The 19,066-nt window shown below is 35.3% G+C and overlaps 1 protein-coding gene across 1 annotated transcript in view; it reads right to left on the reverse strand.

Moving 5' to 3' along the window:
• LOC143908631 (adhesion G protein-coupled receptor E3) overlaps window positions 1-19,066 on the reverse strand; it is a 74,312-nt gene that overhangs the window by 20,444 nt on the left and 34,802 nt on the right. The window contains exon 4 of the mRNA XM_077426376.1: window positions 16,228-16,333. Coding sequence (XP_077282502.1) covers window positions 16,228-16,333 — 106 coding nt within the window. The remainder of the gene's footprint in view (window positions 1-16,227; window positions 16,334-19,066) is intronic.

Consider the following 19,066-nt stretch of genomic DNA (forward strand, 5'->3'; position numbering starts at 1 on the left):
TGAAAATGACGTTTTCATATATCTGCAAAATATAATTGAATTTCAATGAATAATTGAAAAACTACGTATAACCGCCGATCTATATAGGTGAACAATTGTTAAAATTCTGAAAGTTTTTAACGTCGTGAAAATATCGATAATCAATTTGAAAAAAATGCGCAAGGGCGTAAAAATGGGAATATCGAATCAAAAGAATAATTCTCCCCATGCAGCGAGTGTATTTGCGGATGTTCGCAAACAAAAAAAACTGACCGGGATAAATACAGAAAAGGAATAAACGAGAGCGTGGAAAACATGAATATTCCGCGGGGATAATGAAACTTGCGCGGAGAGAGAACACACCTTGCGAGCTTGCGAAAAAAAAGAACACCACCCACGATTCTGATCTGATGCCGCGATGCGTTTACATTAGCGGATAACAAAATCAATAAAAACGTGTCATACGCGTAAATCGGAACGCTGTCGCGTCGTGAAGAAAGGGGGAGAAAAAAGAGAAAGAAAAATGGCACTGTCGATACACGATCGAGAAACGGTCGCGGCTTATTCTGAAATCAATTATTCTCGAAAGCTCAATTGTGTTTCTCGCATGCTTTTAACGAACACTTTTATCACACTGTACATATATCGTGCCCTCCTCCTTCTGTGACGCAAGTAGAATTGATTGCGCTATACAAACTTCGTGACAATGCTCACGAATTGTATCAAACTTTTTATAATCGTACAGAGTCTGTCGATTATTCAAGATCTTGATTTAATTTGATTTCCAGCTCAGCAATTTCTTTTCGCGCTTACACTGCTGAAGCAGCATGAAAAGTTGAATTACATCGTAGACTTTATCCAAGTTCGAATACATTTCTTATTAAAGAGTTTAACCGTTCTCTGCAATCATTGGTTTTGAAATCAATCGACATTCATTGAATTTCTCAATAAAATCGCGGAAACATTATTACCCACAGCTTTGACAAAACTGCGTGAAAAAAAAACTGCAACAACTTGGAATTAAATACGGCTTTCATGTCGCAACTCGTAAACAGCAGGTGTATATGGGAGAGAACAAAGTTTCTCTATGATGCGATGCCGCGAATTTATGTTCCCGCTATGATAACCCGTGCTTTGGGAAACTTTTTAATATAAGCTTATCCGAGATAGATGGTAATGCTCGACTATCCTTTTGCATACAATTCACTAACCGACTCGCATTTACAACAATGGAAGGCATCCTCCAATGAGAATTTATCTTGATAATTTATTGTAATCCTTACAAACGATATATCTCTATTAATCAAATCTGTTCTATCAAATACACTTTAGTATTTATAAGACTAAATTGAATATTTAAAAAGCTAGTTTAATGTAATAAGTAGCAATTTCTGCAACATTTATCAATGTATTATTGCGCTGAGCGCCTCTCTGACAAGTCTTACATCACACTCTCTCGCGACCGCGCGCTTCCGGACTCGCATAGAAAAGGAAACTCCCTTTTCCGAAGTAAAAAGCACGTTTATTCACAACTTGTTTACAGGAAGGAAGCACGGAGCTAGTACGTCCGAACGGTACAAAGACTCCGGTCCGAATCTTCAAAGCGACTGTTGATCAACTGCGACTAAAGGGAACGCTTCGCGACTTCTCTGGCTCGTATCCATCGGGCGTCTCAATACGAGCGTAACAATACGTATTTGTACTAGAGCAAAATTATTAATATTATTACGTATGTAACGTATATTAATAATTTCATATAGTCCTGGATATATTCATATTGTAACTGTGTTATGTGATCCAAATAGTAATGTGACGATCTCTAGAGACGATATCGGAAATGTGAGTCTCGAGCATATATTGCGAAACATGATATATCGATGATTGAGATTAGCCGTTCCATCCGCCCGTCGTTACGTTTGATCGGACGAACGCGCGGCGAAAATGGACACTGGAAAAAGGAAACCGTTGCATCCCGTAATTGCAACCAGAGAAAGAGAAAGAGAGAGAGAGAGAGAGAGAGAGAGAGAGAGAGAGAGCGAGAGATCGTGCTTCTCCTAATGAAGCAATTAACTTGTCCGTTAAAAGCAGCTCTCGCACCAAGCGACCCGCGGATCGCAGTGTATCAATTAATCCACATTATCGGCTCAACCGTCATCGTCGTATCCGCCGAGATGCTTTCGAACACGCGTCGAGAACAAAGCAATTTCAGGAATAAAGCTTCGGCTTCACTATAGTAAAACTCCTATCAGCGAGTTGGGGTTTAGCGGGAAGTGAATAAATCTTGAATTATGGATCACACGTAAATCGCGATCGTTCGCGAGCGATTCGGAAGAAACTGTATACAAATCTTGCAGGAAGCAGATTTTTTTACCGCGGATATCGCACTAGACGACGGAAAGCTTCGCTAGAAAATTTCTGGACTTTCTTGAGTTAATGACACGCAAATACGTAAAAAAGAATGTTAAGAATATCAAATAAACATTACACAAAATTGCAATTAAAAAAGTATATAATTTGACGACTAATGATAGAAATGTAATGTTTCTTAAAAGAAAAATTTCGTATCTGAGCTGCTTGCGTTACCATAATTATGTTGTATCGGAAAAACATTGGACGTAATTCGAGCATTGAATCTAAATCAAAAATTGAGTCCCCAGCGCGATACTAAATCTCTCAAGAAGAGGAGAAGATAGCCAGAAGAAGCTCAGCGGAGCGATTTATAGCGTGGCACAGTTACCGATATATACCTTCGTACGGGGATAAATTGATTTGCGGACGTAAAAATACCCTCTCGATGAAGTCACCTGCTAATTAAAGGGCCGTCGTCTCGTCTGCCACGACCAGAACCTAAACGGATCGGCGAGTGTGCAAGAGCAAATGAGCCCTCATCTATTAATTATCGATTAATTACCGCCGAGCACGTGCTTCCGCACGAGCTGAATCATCGACGACGATGTGGTTAAAAAACGTAAATGTCCTCGATAAAGGTCGTCGACTTAAGCGAGTCTCTCTTTCCCTATGATGCAGGGCACCTCTCAAGAAACGCTAAGGTAAGGTAGAGAGAGAGAGAGAGAGAGAGAGAGAGAGAGAGAGAGAGAAGAGAGAAGAGAGAGAAAGAGAGAGAGAGAAGCGCATCGCTTCTTTATTATTTACGCAAAAGCGGTAATAAACAGAAAGCTAATATATAAGGTGTCTCAGACACTATAGATTCTAGTCAATAATTTAAATAATAAATTTAAAGTTAATTCTTTACTGAAAACATTAAGAAGAATTATTATTTATTAAAGTTTACCGGTTTTTTTAATATTACATGTATCTTTGTAATTAATAAGGGTCTTCGCCAAACCGATAATGTAATTTTGCATACATACATGGAATTATAATTATTGTTTTATCACGACTCTTACGAGCGATGCTTATTTCTTTAATATTATTCTCTAATTTTTTTTTTTTTTTTTTTTTTTTCCCTCATATTAATTAGCTGACATGAAACATAAATTTAGATACATCAGAGATTTAACATTTTTGTACATCATTGTCAACTCAAGATAAAATAAAAGTTATTTTATAGCTCACCAACCGATATACAACAACCGAGTTGTTTGCCTCTTCTGCCTTTTTTTCCTAGGTTAAATAGATTATTGCATTCGCAAAAACACAATCGCGCACAAATTACACTGATCAAACTATGACGAGTATGCGTGCGACACTTTGCACGGTATAAGAAATTATTCCACCGTTTAAAATTGTTTTATTGCACCAATAGAATTTTCAAATTCACTTATCCCACTTAATTTATGCAGTTTCATAAAATTAGAATTTCTAGGTTGGTAAGTTTTCCCTAGTAAGTCTTACATTAAAATTCTGTTGAAGTAAGGTCCACCTGTACGTAATTGAAGCATATAATTTTTATATTCCTTACTAGTTAAAATTATTAAGTATATTATAAAATTATACGAATCTCATTATTTTTAGTCGAAATATTTATTATCAAATTTCAAGTATAATATTAAACATAGCAATTTTATTTTCCGTTGACAAGAATTCCGTATAGCATTCACACACACACACACAGCCCGTTAAAAGCTATCGTTTTATCAATGCTGCGTCACCTCTCGCCAACGTTTTCGCGACAATATCGCGCGAATGAATTTTTTGTGACGTTGTTGACGGCCATAAAATGAGATCTCGATGAAAACGAACTTTGTGTCACGCGCGAGATCGTTTGTAAATACACATGCTGCGAGCCTTTGCGTCAGTAATTTTTATTTTTTTGCACATAAATATTTATCGTAGTGACGTAAAAAAAATTGCAACTGCAATGCTCGGAAAATAGAACAGACCCACACATAATTTTGTTGCACCATCAAAATAATTATAGTAGGTCGCTGAAATATGATAATAATGCTGTAAAAAATTTTGACATTTTAGCAATCAGTTTGAGTGTTCTACATAATTATTTTGATGGTCCAACAAAATTATTTTCAGATCTGGTATCTAGCTAAATTTTTAGATACTTCAGCAAAACCGTTCTTTCCATGCATGTAAAATATTTGTCAAATGTACGACGACAAATTCTTAGCTTATTTTATTCACCTACTTAAGATAATTATCTTCGTGATATATTTATTAAATTTTATCCTGAGTTTTTTTTTTATACAATGCAGTCATATATTTTATATAATTTTTAAAACAAACTATAAATATATATATTATTTTATAAAAAATATATAGCATATGTGTATAATATGTACATTTTGTACAGCGTAATAAACACATTTACAAATAATTTTCTAAAAGAGACACCGTCCCCGAAATTATATGAGAGACTTCGAATGTGCATAGTTATAAAAATGGTAGTAAAAGTGAACGATGCTTCGTTTCTGCAACACCACCGTCGCATTAACTAGCCGGTGCACTCGGTGCACTGGCGCGATCACTGGAGGGTATAATAAAGAAAAGAGATGGGAAAGTTTCGATGAAGGAGAGCGGAACGTCGTGAACCACCTTACAGGCGAGACGTGACCGCGCAAGAATGTAAGTCGCCGTAAAAGCGGTCGTTACGATGAAATGAAGCAAGAAACCTTCGCGCACCATCGAGGTAATGCACGAGATACTTGAACATACGAGACCGTGTTGCACTTGTGGATATGTACAGGGTGTATCTCTAACATTACATGTGTTCGAGTGAATCCACTTTCAAAAATAGATTTAATCGGGAGAATCAGGCTTTTTCCTCAACGACTTAATCGTTATTTTTCAAGACAATTTTTGAAATGCTATAGTATCAAGTATCTCGAGTATTTTAATGATGTACTAGATTTCGAAATGTATAAAATACGCGTGCAATTGCTAATGCAGTTTCAAATTCATTGAAATTACTCTCTGGACCGAGTTTCACGTTATTATAATACACCGTGTATGTACAACATTATCTAGGAAAGCTATTTGAATAAACGGCTGTCCGTTTACTCGGCTAGTGACAAATCCAGGATTCGTGACCCGCATAATGCGAAATCGTGTGAGTAAAATTCAATGATGAATAAAATTCAAATATGTACATATGTTACAGATATACGTTGCGTGAGTTTACTTTAATATTTAAAAATCATATTACGGCGTGTATATATGAATTTAACGAAAACGGCTATCAACGACCAATAATCGATAGCTTACGCAAGAGTATCAATTATCTTTAGATTTAACAAAAAATAAAGAATCGATATTCATTTTTGTAACGGCTTGGAGATACACGAACAAAAAAATTTCTTGACGTCCATTAATTCGTGAAAGCTCGCTAGTTTACAAGCACGTCTACTGCAATGCGGATTTTCGGTACAATTTCATAACGTACAATTTCGCGAAAACGATATGAACGCGGGGAAAAAAAGCGGATTCGGACTAGACGCGAATTGGACGAATTTTAGATGCCGCTGAAAAATAGCGAGTTCCAAAAAATATCGCGGACAGAAGAAACAGGTTTTATTTACACTGCGCCAATCACGCAGTAATAACGAAATCATGACCACACAGTTATCTCGCCATCATCGCTCCGAGCCGTTTGCTCGCGATTGGAATTTTTTCGTTACTCATCGGAGCACTTTCGGCAACTCGGTATGTTTGCTCTCAAAATGAGAACGCAATACGCGGCAAAAGTATTCTCCACGTGATTGCCAAATCGAACGAAATGCAGAGAATAAATAGGGACACGCGATAAAAAATAGATTCTAAGCACAAATCACGAAAAAAAAACGTGTCTACGAAACGTATGAACGTTTCACCGATACTCGTAATAGATGTAAACGGAGCTATCGATCACTTTGATAATTTTAGAAATAATTTATAATCTTTAGAAACTTGTGCTCGTGAATTTGTAATTTCGTTTCCGATAAGAGTCCCGCATATTTTATTGCGCAGTAAAAATACAGGCGCGCCCTTCAAATCGCCCGCATTACCGCGTCGCGTTTCACAACGCGATTCCGTCGTAATTTCTCGCGCGCAGTATATACGCCGCGAGACGCGGATGGAGGTGTCAGTCGGCCAATCGTTAAATTGCAGGCGCGCCGACAGGCCCTTATTGTTAAAAATCCCTGGCAACAAAGCTCGGTGTAATCGATAACTGGCGCGGATAACAAGGCCACGCGTTTCGCACCTGACACCTCGCGTCGATGAGAAAATGCCCTGACGTACAATGCAACAATGCAAGGCTTTGTTTCTGGACGGGCGTGCAACAATAATAAGCAGTCGCGTGAATAATGCCATGCACGGACACACATCCCTCTCTCTCTTTCTCTTTCTCTCTCTCGATTAAATTCTAGCTAAAGCAAATTTAATTAAATTTTAACTGAGCCATTAAAGATTTATAAATGTAAATGTCGGAATAATTTATTTTGAAACAAAAGTAAACACAATCGGGGACGCAAGGAGAGCTTCCAACTCGCGCGAAAAACACTTAAGCGCGACTCTATTACTTTAACTTTTCTTTGGAATTCCTAGAATTTCGAAGAGCTTTGAATACAGTTTCGAAAATGGGGCAATGGTAATTTAAGGAGGTTAAAAGAATCACAGTTATAGAAGATATGTTCACCGTCGAGGGAAAACTTACGTTACCATAAATTATGCAGCGAGATCCGTGCAATCTTCATGGGCCATTATCTAAGATCGACCGAGCCTGCGTGGGAGTTTAGGACAAAAATTACATTCGGGTCGTGGCTTTAATTCGTATCCTAAAAGTGCGAGCAAGGGGAACGGGAGGAGAAGGGATATGTGATTGATTTTCCATTCCGATCAGTAATTTTATTTTGCTCGGCGCCGATGAGAAGAGCAAGTTGATCTAAGAGCTCCATTACCGTTCGTAAGTTGCCGCCGCTTTGTCCCTCGGCCATTTCGCGCTTAATTAAAAACTACTGAATGGAACCGGTGGAAATCCTCGTCAGTCTTTTTATACAGTCTCAGAACGGAGTAAGATTTTCTTCTCCCGAAAAAGGAGAAAAAACTTTTCCCTTGTGAAACTTATCTCGTGACGGCTGGTCTTTCTTCGATATTTAATCGAACAATAATATGTGATAATCACATGATAATTTTGAGACACTAATATACCAGTGATATAATATATTCAGAAGCACAGTTGAAACTAAATAACTGTTATTACGTAATGAGTGGACAGAATGAGTTTAATTAAATTATGTTAAAAAAATCCGTTATTTTTATTAGTCGCGGGCACGAATTTTTCATAAATTTTAAATGCCCCGAAGTCTCCATAACAGATATTTAATTTCCTCCTCTTTCCCGAAAAGTTTTACCTTTGCCAGGTACCAATATCACTCGAGTTTTCGAGCAAATTCGAATTGGCGATCTCCCGCGAGAGGCAACTCGGTTTCCTGACAGATGTCGGTATATTGCAGTTGCATTTCCACGTGTCGGGGACAAACGCAAAGTTCTTACACACGTTTTCGGCGTTGCAACGGTCCTGATCCGTGTCGCTCAAGTTGGATTTCTCTTCGGAGTTTTCTCCGTTATCTCGAGACAAATCTCCATGGGATAGTTCCTCTAAATCGTAAGACTTGCCGCGAAAATCACTTTACTCCGCAGGAGCCGCAAGATTGGGACCGACAAAACCAACTTTTGTTGGCGACAACAATGCCAGAATTGGCCAGAATGAGGTCGTGGCTCCACCCGACAATCGGGTGGTGGGGATGCACACACACACACGCAAAGAGGCACATACGTGTGCGCTCGGAGCTTCGGCTAGCGAATAAACAAAGACAGACATATAACGTTCTTTCTCTTTTTTTCGCGCTGTATTCTCGATTCTCGCTGTTTGTCAGGCTAGCGATGATTTAAAATCAGATGTTAAATCGATCATTTATCAAACGTATAATGTTTGTCGTATTAAAATAAATAAAAATACTTAAATCTTTAATCAAAAAATAATATAGATATCAGAAAGATTTTTATCCAGAAACAACATATATATATTCTCTCCTCCTATATTAATGTACCATTCAGCGATAAAATTAATAAAAGCAATATTGAGAATAAAATAATATGTAAGAAATCGACATAAAATAAAAATTAATTAATTCTCTAATCATTTGTAAATTTAAGTGAATTTAAAAGAACGTAACATTCTGTAGTTTTATCGTAAAAGATTAAACAGGATGAGAATATCTTGTATTCAGTTATCCGCGTTACCCCATCACCCGATTTTTAGGTAAGTCGCGTTCTCATTCTAGCATTCATTGCCTGGCGGTTGATCGTGATTTACGCAGCTCCATAAATAGCATCATTCCTTAAGTAAATTTCCGCGCACCGGAATTTCAGGACGAAATTTCGGGTCAGTTTGCGAATTTCAGGAAAATTTTATTTAGTCCCGCATTTTTCGTAATTATAACGTAACAAAAAGTTAGCGCGTCCTAATATAAAAGAAACTTGCAACGCCTAGTTTTAACTAAATTATTATACATCCCTCGCACCGTAAATTACATGCTTTTCCCCACTGAAACATCGCGAAGCTCTTTCCACAAAAGCACATTCTCGTGGCTCATTATGCAACGATAAACGAGCGTACAAGATGCTTCATAAATATTTAAAATTTGTCAAAAGACTTGGCAATGAAACTTTTATGTAGTTAAGTTTTTATGATAATATTCTGTATATTAGAAACGAGATTATCCAGTTGGAGCAGATTAAATTTTTTCATTCCTTAGTAAATATTCTATTTTTCTATTTTTATAGTTTATTAGATAATTTTCTATGTTAAAAATCTTATTAAGATAAAGTTCAAATATTTGCTCAAGATTTTATGCAAATTAATTATGAAATATGCTGTTTTATAGCGATAAAATTGGTAAAATTTCTTGATTTTTAACGAAATTTTACCGAGCATTGTCAAAAGTGCATTGCATTGTTTTGCAATAAATAATCGTATATTATTTTAATCACGATTTACGCGTTAACATATGACACTTTATTTTACCATACTCAAATTTCACAAAAATTTACATCTTTCGCTAATTCCTTTTTTTGTCACTTTTCTATTATTATTTAAAAATAATCCGCAGATATTTTTCATAGTGTAATATCGATTACAGACGTTATACCGTAATCGGATATTAAAATTTCTCAGAATTGCTTGCTGGTAGATTTACTTAATCCCTATTTTATTTCCAACGATCCCCTCAGAAACATTAATGCAGGATGTGATATATCATATTCCTAAATGTAGGAAAAACAACGCTTCTCTACGATACGCATAATCGTAATAATTATAGTGATTTAATGCGCGCGTTATTAAACTTCCCCGCCCAAGAAATAACCTTTAATATCACACGCGATGAAAGGCTGTAAATCACCAAGTCCGAATCCTTAGTATTCGCTATAAATCTTCTTATGAATTTACAATTTCACATGCACACGCAGACCATATTATTAAATCATACGTAAATCTTTAATATCAATTTTCAACAAATTTATAATATTAAATACTTTTTTGTATAACAAACATATTTTAAACAGCGTTTATAAAATCGTTTATTCACATTTTACACACTATGCATATATTACAGAAAGAAACCGAATAAGGAAACAGTTTCCTTGTTTCAGTTAAATATAGTTTCTTCCTAATTCTTATGATCTAACAATAAGTCACTAACTTAGATTTAGGATTGATGGAGTCGTGGTTTAGATGCTTGAAGTATATTGAACTCACTGAACCGGCAACGTTGATTATCTTTTTACAAAAGCTGTGTCTTTATTTTTTTATTAATAAAATTATAATTTAATATTTATTTATGATATATTTACCTATTTCAAAATTGATGATAATTTATAAGCGCAATTTTATATTCTATAATTATTACATAAAACCTATTTACTAATTGAAATTAAGTATAATGATTAATTTCACGTATTAACATCGTTGCAAACACTATTAACAAGGACATCAGATAGATTGGAAGGAACATTAGGATGGATTAATATCCCTCCCGTTCGTACCTTTTAATTCCGACCAAAACGTTGTCTCGCCCGCAAAACTTTATCTCGCCTGCCAGCATCCCTAGCTGTGGTACGAAGCTCGTAAACGTGTCTAACTTAATGCGGGACGGCGATATATCGAGATTGCGAGCTGCACACGAAATGCACTACTCTGCTCTATTAGACGGAACCGGAAACGCCGTAGGAATGTAAAGTATATACAATGTGAACATGGAAGTTGCTTCGTCTATATCCATGATATATTTATAGATATGCAATAATGTTTCGGTAAATGAGAATTTAAAAAGCTTGTTTCTTTTTGTAGTAGCTAGATAACATTAGCAAAAAAAAATTGTACTTCTTTTTTTATTCTAAAATTTTATTTATTTTATAATAAATTCCTAATAATATTCGCAGATTCTTTTCTATATTATATTCTCTACTACGGTTATTCAAAATCTTTTGCGTTCTCCTAGTTACAATAAAAAAAAGTTTTTAATTATATCGGGATATAATAAAAAGCCAACTTTTTTGTTAACTTTTCGCTTTTTTCACTACTATTTTACTTATAATACTATCAATATTCTTGTGCAATATTTATCTTAACTTTTCTATATTCTTCATTTTGCCGATACTTGCCCCGGACTATAATAAATCTTTTTCTTTTTTCTTTATATTGCCCCCATTCTCTCTCTTTTTTACTCTCTTCGATTTTCGCAGAAACGAGCACCGCATGTCAAAACTACTCGAAATCGGGACCAAGAAAATGCGCGAGGTCTCGCGGGTTGAATTAATTTATTTTGCGCCCCTCTTCACACAAATCCCCGAGGCGGGTAACAATCAAGCCGAACTGCTTCGTGACGGCCGTGAAATTACAACCGACGGAGATTTATCTCCGTCAAGCGGTATGACGAAGTGGGATTTTGCCGTCTCTAATAAACTCCTCCCCTGCTCATTGCATCTGTCTTGTCGACGGAAAATCGTTATTGATATTCTATTGTCGGATGTCGGATATCTCTTGTCAGATAAAAAATAATGTCAAGCTATTTCACAAACTTGTCGACTTTTTGAAATGCTGATATATCACCAGTCGTACATTGAGCTGCTAGTCAGAATAGTAAATATTTCATTGTTAAATCTATAATACTTAAATATATAAAAATAACTCTCCTTCTTTATGGCTGATGTATTCCGATATTCACTGTCAGTACTAAAAATCTATATTTTTCTATATTTTACGTCACGTATACCATAGATTTTCAGTACTGACAGTTGCTAACAGTAAATATCGGAATGCAGTTAAAATAATCTTACAGTTTTATTTCTTATATTTAATTATAATTATGCAAGAGAGATATCGTACAAGCAGTGTACTTTAACAACGTGTTCTAGAGATTAATTAGTACCAAAAATTGGTAAAATTTGAAGCAAAAATGTCAAGGTTAGGTTGAAGTTTAAGCGTGTGTTACAAATAATAGAGTAATCAATAACAACCAGCTGATATTGTTAAGTTAGTCATCATTAGCAAGTTTTAACATGCAAGAGACAAACCAAGGTTGCGTGCCAATCGATTTGCTATTCCGACATTAAACGTTTCGTAAAATAAATTCACACTAAACATTCTGTTCTTTGCATTTTAAATTAATTATTAATAAATCGGTCGAGTTTATCGGGTCTTTTTGTTACTCGAATCGCTCGACCAGCGAGCTACACGTATTCAGCACGCGTCAGCATCGAAAATTGTGTGCAAATTACGTTTACATCGGCGAAAAGTTCAAAGCGCGAAATATATTCGAGTCTATGAGGCATCGATTGAGGAAATAATTATTGCTCGTAAATGTCGCAACGGAATGGTGATTAAAATTTTCCATTCCCTATCGCTTTGACTCCTATTACATCTAACGAATAAAACGCGCGATGTGCGGCTTCGAAAAATTGCCGTCGCTTCGACACGTTTACGTTAGCGAATTAATTGGTGCGAGTTAATCGGTTGCGCATATTGATAAATGTTACCCGCTAAATAATTATTCACAGAAATGCTCCTATCTCGTGCAAAGAGATAACAATGAGCGGCTTGCCACACAAATTGCCGCCCGGTAATCTTGCGTATACAATAGCGTGCAGTGTACGTTATCATTTATATATCTATTAAAAAAACAGATTATACAATTTGCACGTGTCATCTAAACTTTGTTACTGATGATCAATCTGTCAAAAGCAGCTGATTGCTGTAGTCAGTAGTGTATGTGATACCTGCATGTAGCAAGCATGTAAATGCAAAATAGCTGAGCAGGAAAATCCAATATTATCTGAACTGAGAAAATCAATAACAGATGAGATAGATCGGTATGCGTGTAAGCGCAGTTACTTGTATTGTGAACGATCATTGGGCAGCTTTTATAATTTATATCCAACTTATGATTCGTAAATGCTTCGAGAGCTATCAGGATTTTCGATTATAATTAATCTCTAAAATATAACGAGTTATTAATTGTCAGAATACTGTGTGCTGTTAAAATTGCACGATGTATAATTGCGAGATGTATTGTATGCATAATAATATTTAATCGATTTCTATTATATATATATATATATATATCCCTGTACTGTAACATTATTTTAATGACACATCAATTTTTCCTTGCAATATGATTCTATATATTTGCATCAAGTTTAATATTATGTTAGAAACTCGCTCATACATGCGTACATTCAATGCAAATTCGTCTTTATACATACTGACACAAGACAAGACCGCAATTAGGGAGTTACACGGAAGGGCTGCTTGTCTCGAAGGGACGCGGCACTCTGACCTCGTAACATCTAACGCGTTCGCTCGTACACCTCCGTTGAGATGAATCTTTTTTTTTCTCGCCTGCTGCATGTACGAGTACGACGAGATATATTGCTCGCGTGTAGGGTCTTTCTTGGCGGCGAGATTTGCCCAGTTTGCGGTAAAATAAAATTTAGCACCTCGTAGAAAAAACACTAACTCGACTTAAATAACTTTCTCTTCTTTTCGTTCATGCGTAAAATCGCCGATATATTTCCGATTTACTTTTTCTTTTTATTCGTCCTCGATCCGTTATTTATTGATAGAATAAAATTTAAGGGCCAATTAGTTCTATTTTCTCGATGGTTAGGAAATTCGAAAAAGAAATACGTTTCACACACTCACACACACACACACAAATTTTATTATACGGCTATTTCCCGTGTGTGTGTGTGTGTGTGTGTGTGTGTGTGTGTGTGTGTGTGTGTGTGTGTGTGTGTGTGTGTGTGTGTGTGTGTGTGTGTGTGTGTGTGTGTGTGTGTGGATGATATTAATTAAATAAAATTGAATAAAATAAAAAAATGGATACAGATTTCATTATACAAAAAACGGATAAATTCTTCTGTGAAATTTGCACAAAATACTTGCTCGACTTATGACGGTTTAAATTAAATGTGTCATATATGTATATCTATAAATTAATTATTTAGATTGAAAGAAAAAATATATAAATTAATTTTGCCCGTATATCATATATGGAATTTTATATTCAGGAATTTTTTCTATTTTGGTAAATATCAAGCAAAAAAAAGGTGAAAATATTCTGTTACGATAGCTTCACAAAATTAATGAATATGAAGCCGAAAATATGAACTTGAATTATATATTACATGGAATACACATTTCGTTTTAAAAATATAGGCGAAACACGAGATCTTTTCATGTGCGAGTAACATATGAAAAGATCTCGTGTTTTGCCTATATTTTTAAAACGAAATGTATCCCATTAGAGGATCCTCAAAGATCAAAGGCCACGATTTGCAACTGCGATGAATAACATTTGACCTAAAAAGAATCTCGTTTCCATGCGGATTTTTTCGGCACGCATATATTATATATGCACGCATGTGTATTTTTATATATGTACATATAATATATGTTCTGTCTCTATTTCTGTAAAGAAAAATCCGTTGCAGATGCAGTAAATCTTTTCTTTATCTAAAGGTGAAGAAACGAGAGCGCGCTTGTTTCTTCGTTGTTAAATCTAAGAGAAATTCTCCTTGTTCGTTCTTTTCAAAACAGGCATGGCATATATACGTTTTTCATTTTCCGCGGGAAGAATGCAGTGAAATTTACTTTTGCCCAGTGAATAATATTCACGATGTTTTTATGACTGACGACTGGCACGTGGCATTTTGCGTCTTTTTATTTTTTATGCGTCATTATTATACGTGGCTAGTAATTAAACATCGCAACGTGCTCAATAAAATTCGCAAAGAATATTTGCTTGTAAGCGCGTTCTTTAAAAAAAAAACTATTATGTTATTATTCTAAGAAATATTATAAATTACTAAATTGCAATTATGTTTTTATCACATTTTCGAGTAATTTAAATTATAGTTTATATATAGACGACCTAATAGTTTTTTAAGATTTAATGATAACATTGTATAAAACGCTCTAAAAACAAAACTTGCTTCATATCATCATTACGTTAGTAAAAACGATAATAAAATCGTGATGACCGAATTTCCAGTAAATTTAATCAACAAAGTTAATTGATGTATATTTTCCATTATTTCGAATTAAAAATAATTACAAAATTTATAGTATACCTCAATAATACGGATGATTAAACAGCGTAAAAATAGAATGATCAATAATGCCCTTTTTAATCTCATCGGAGTCATTAAAGCAATTTATAGCTAATTCAACGACCGCCGGGTCGTATGACAAAATTAACGATGTCATGCGCGATATTAAAATCCGCAATATAAATAGATGAGAAAAATTATTGGCACGAATCCTGTCGTCAGTGGCGAAAAGCCCGAAGTCACCGACACGCAATTAAAACTTGGAAATAGGAATGCCACTAATTTCCGCTTTGAGTTTCTAATCGACGCTTCCCAACGTCTTCCTACAACTTTTCTCTCCTCCCGTCCGCGATATAGTCGCTCGAGAGAGAGATTCCGGAATGCTTTCTCCCGGTTTGTCGGTAACCGGCATCGCAATTCGCCGGGAAAATTCGAGTGACAATGTTAGGCATCCTCGTATACGAGAACGCCTGACATCGCTCCTTGGATGTTTCCGGGCGAAACGAAAGAAGGAACGGACAAAAGAGCGAAAGAAGAAGGATTCAGGAATCTGTCGCGTTTCGCGACGAGCTTGCGGATTCTGGAGCTTAATTAAAGGGGATTCAAGTGCAGAACATTAGACGGTGGAAGTCCCGACGAAAGTTTTTCTCGCAACTCTCGCCGATGTGCTGAGCACGAAACGGAATTTCTCTTTCTCTCTATCTCTCTTTATCTCTGTGAAAGAGGAAGAACCGAAAGCAGCCACCGGAAATCACACCTCGACAGATATGAGTCGATTTTCGCATTATGTTTGTACAGAGAAGGAAACACAAATATTTCACTAACAGACACGAGAGGTAATTTTAAATGAAAAATGTTGTATCAACGTAGTTCTAACTTTTTTCTAGTTATATCTGGGTAGCCATTACAGTTCAAATCTGTCAGGTATGACATGTCAAGAGAATTTTCTTGTTAAATATGATATTATAAAATAGCTTTTTAATAATCATCCAATATTCGTAATGTATGCAAAGAACGTGCATTATTATATTTTATAGTTGTATTTTGCATAAGGTGATGCAGTAGCTACGGTATTTATAAGTTTTTCATATATATAAACCTATAAGATTCTCTTCAGACATGGATTTTATATAATAGACGAGGTAACTGTTTTATAAGATAAAAATAGAAAAATGTAAAAAATACCTGTACTCCTCCAGCTCCTATGATGAACAATAGCTGAACCATGAAAAGGGCTGCCAAAAGATTCATCAGAGTCGTGCCTGCCAGGCTTCTCAAGTCGGAGAAGAGGCTAAAACACAAATACAGCCAATTAGTAAAAGATTCACTGACTTATTATATATATATTATAGATATAGAGTAAAGCTTTATTCAGACAATAAAAAAAAATATGTTCACACAAAGCTTGTAATTAAATATTAATTCTTTCCTAAATATATCTTAACTTGAATTTTGAAGTAAAAAATAATTTATCATTTTCGGAAAAGGATTAGCGAAAGGATCATTAAAGAAAAGTATTTACAGCAGAAAATATCGAATTTTTGTGAAATCCAATAAAGGATCGTAAATATTCGAATGCTTACGAGGACGTTACATTATTCTTGTTAAAACGATAACGTAATACAAAGAATAAACGGAGAGAATGTGAGGGTGAACATAATATATTACGTACGCGCAATAGCACACGTTCGTGGGAAAGATATCTGAGATATCTCGATATCGCGAAAGTTGAACGTTCAACAATCGTACGAGAGTTCGCGCAAAGAAATAAGTTTGGTAATCGGCAATGACGTGTCTTGCAAGCGAAGAGGTACCAGTTGCATTCGCCCTCGTGTATCAACCGAAAAGCAGAGCAGTTTAAATTTAAAAGACGGTAATTTTGATAAAATTACGAAAAGTAAAAAATGTGAATCTTCTCTTAGTTTTAAAACGACATACTTTTTTTACTCTATATCAAATCTTTGATTAGTTTGTTAATGAAGAAATTATAGCGTTATTAAACTTCAATAGATTTTTAAAAGTTGTAACAATAATATTAATGATTATTACAATAATAATATATTATATAACAATGTACAAGTAAAATATCGAAAAATGGAAAATCTTATCTAAAAACGACACAAAAGCATCGTCGTCATTATTATACGACAGATTTATATTTTCATATATCTTTCCCATCATATTAAATTAAGAGAGAGAGAAATTTTAATTAATAAGGAAATTAAAACGTGTCGCTCTATAATATTTATTACAATCAGAGTGTAAGCGAGCCGCGACGAGGGGATCGGAGGTACTCTTAAATTATGGATTTTTTCGCCCCGCTTTTCGGTTGCCTACAATTAAGTGTCGCGAACCGTTCGTGCAATCATCCTCGTGAATAATTCGTCCGTTCCGTGAATAATTCATAAATCGTTGCCGAACGGTTTCTAGCGAGAAGGAATCCGCCCGCTGACGGAAACAAAAGAACGATCGCGATAGAGAAAAGTTACAAACGAGAACTATCTCTCTTTCATCTCAAAGATGAACGAAAGCGAAATATTCCGGTCAAAGACCGGCTACCGCAAAAAAATGTGATTAATAATAAGGCGATGGGGCAAAGGCAAGAATAACGGACTTATATCCGTATATAGCAAAGATCGAGCTTGAGATATCACCCTTGAAAAATTACCGTAAAAATTGTCGGTAAAATGCAGTCTCTAAAGAATGACCTGAAACGTAGCAATTTAATATCTAAGAAAAAAAATGTTATAGAAAAAAGAAAGAAAAAAGAACGGTTCAATATATATATATATATATATATATATATATATATATATATAATTCGGAAGCTTTTTAAGGGATATATATTTTTAAGCGGTACGACAATTTTTCATGTGATAAATAGTTCTATTAGAATTACTAAGTCAATTTTATTGCAAGTACTTAGCTCTGTATGTAATTGTCAGCTCTGTAAGAAAATTTTAAAACCCCATCAAACACAACAACTTTACGAAATATAATAAAATATAAAAGAATATTCTTTTACATTAATTATATATATTTTTTTACAATAAAATGTCACCATCTATTCTTTTTTTTTACAGAACGTGTGTCTCGCAAATACAGCGCATAAATTCATATTAGAATGACGAGAAATGCACAGACTTCGCGAATTTGTTTGATTTATTCGCCGTTTGCGTGGCATCGATATTCGGTTTATGCAGAGGGGAATATCGGCAGCCCCTTTTCTAGGTCGCCAGCTGGAAGCGAGAGGCATAAATCCACATTGTGTACGTACATCACACACGCATGTACTTGATACGTCACCAATGAGATGACTACTAAGCTGCACGTAGGTGTTCCTCGCGCGATCTGTTCTTTCTTTATTAAAATTATGTTGCATCGATTTTTGAAGAAAATATCTCGCGCCAAAAAAAAAAAATAATGTAATATATTAAATAAATATATACATAATATATATGAGTAATATCAATTATGCAATATTAATGCAATATTAATTAAAATAAATAAAATTCATGCTTTTAATATCCTCGTTGCAAACGAATTGAAGACAAAGGCTTCAATGACTATTGTACGATTAATAATTATTAGTTTAGTTAATATACGGATTATTCTGATATTATGTACTATACTTTATGTATAATTAGAATGCAATTGTAATTGCATATAATCGGCGAGTTTAATAAAATATGAACGCAAGCGAGCTTTCTCCAATCGCGCTTTACACCATTAATACGAGTATATTGCAAATATTTCCCAAGGCGGCCTTGACTGAAGCGGCAATGAAAAACGATAATGATCCCTCGACTTTTGCGTCTGTCGACGCTTTTTTGCCAGTAGGTATACTCGGCATTGAAAGTTTTATCGTTTTATGAATTATTCACGAAGGTGGACGCGCGGAACGAGAGGTCGCGCGTAGAATTTCTACAGGGACAGTCGAAACCCACCTCCGGATCGACTCTCCGGAGATTTTCCTTAAGACCGTCCTTTATTTCTCACCCTTTAACGAGAGCCATTTAACGTC

Source organism: Temnothorax americanus, unplaced genomic scaffold (genome assembly GCF_048541705.1).
Source record: "Temnothorax americanus isolate GAGA-0224 unplaced genomic scaffold, ASM4854170v1 Scaffold11, whole genome shotgun sequence".
Taxonomy (NCBI): Eukaryota; Metazoa; Arthropoda; class Insecta; order Hymenoptera; family Formicidae; genus Temnothorax; species Temnothorax americanus.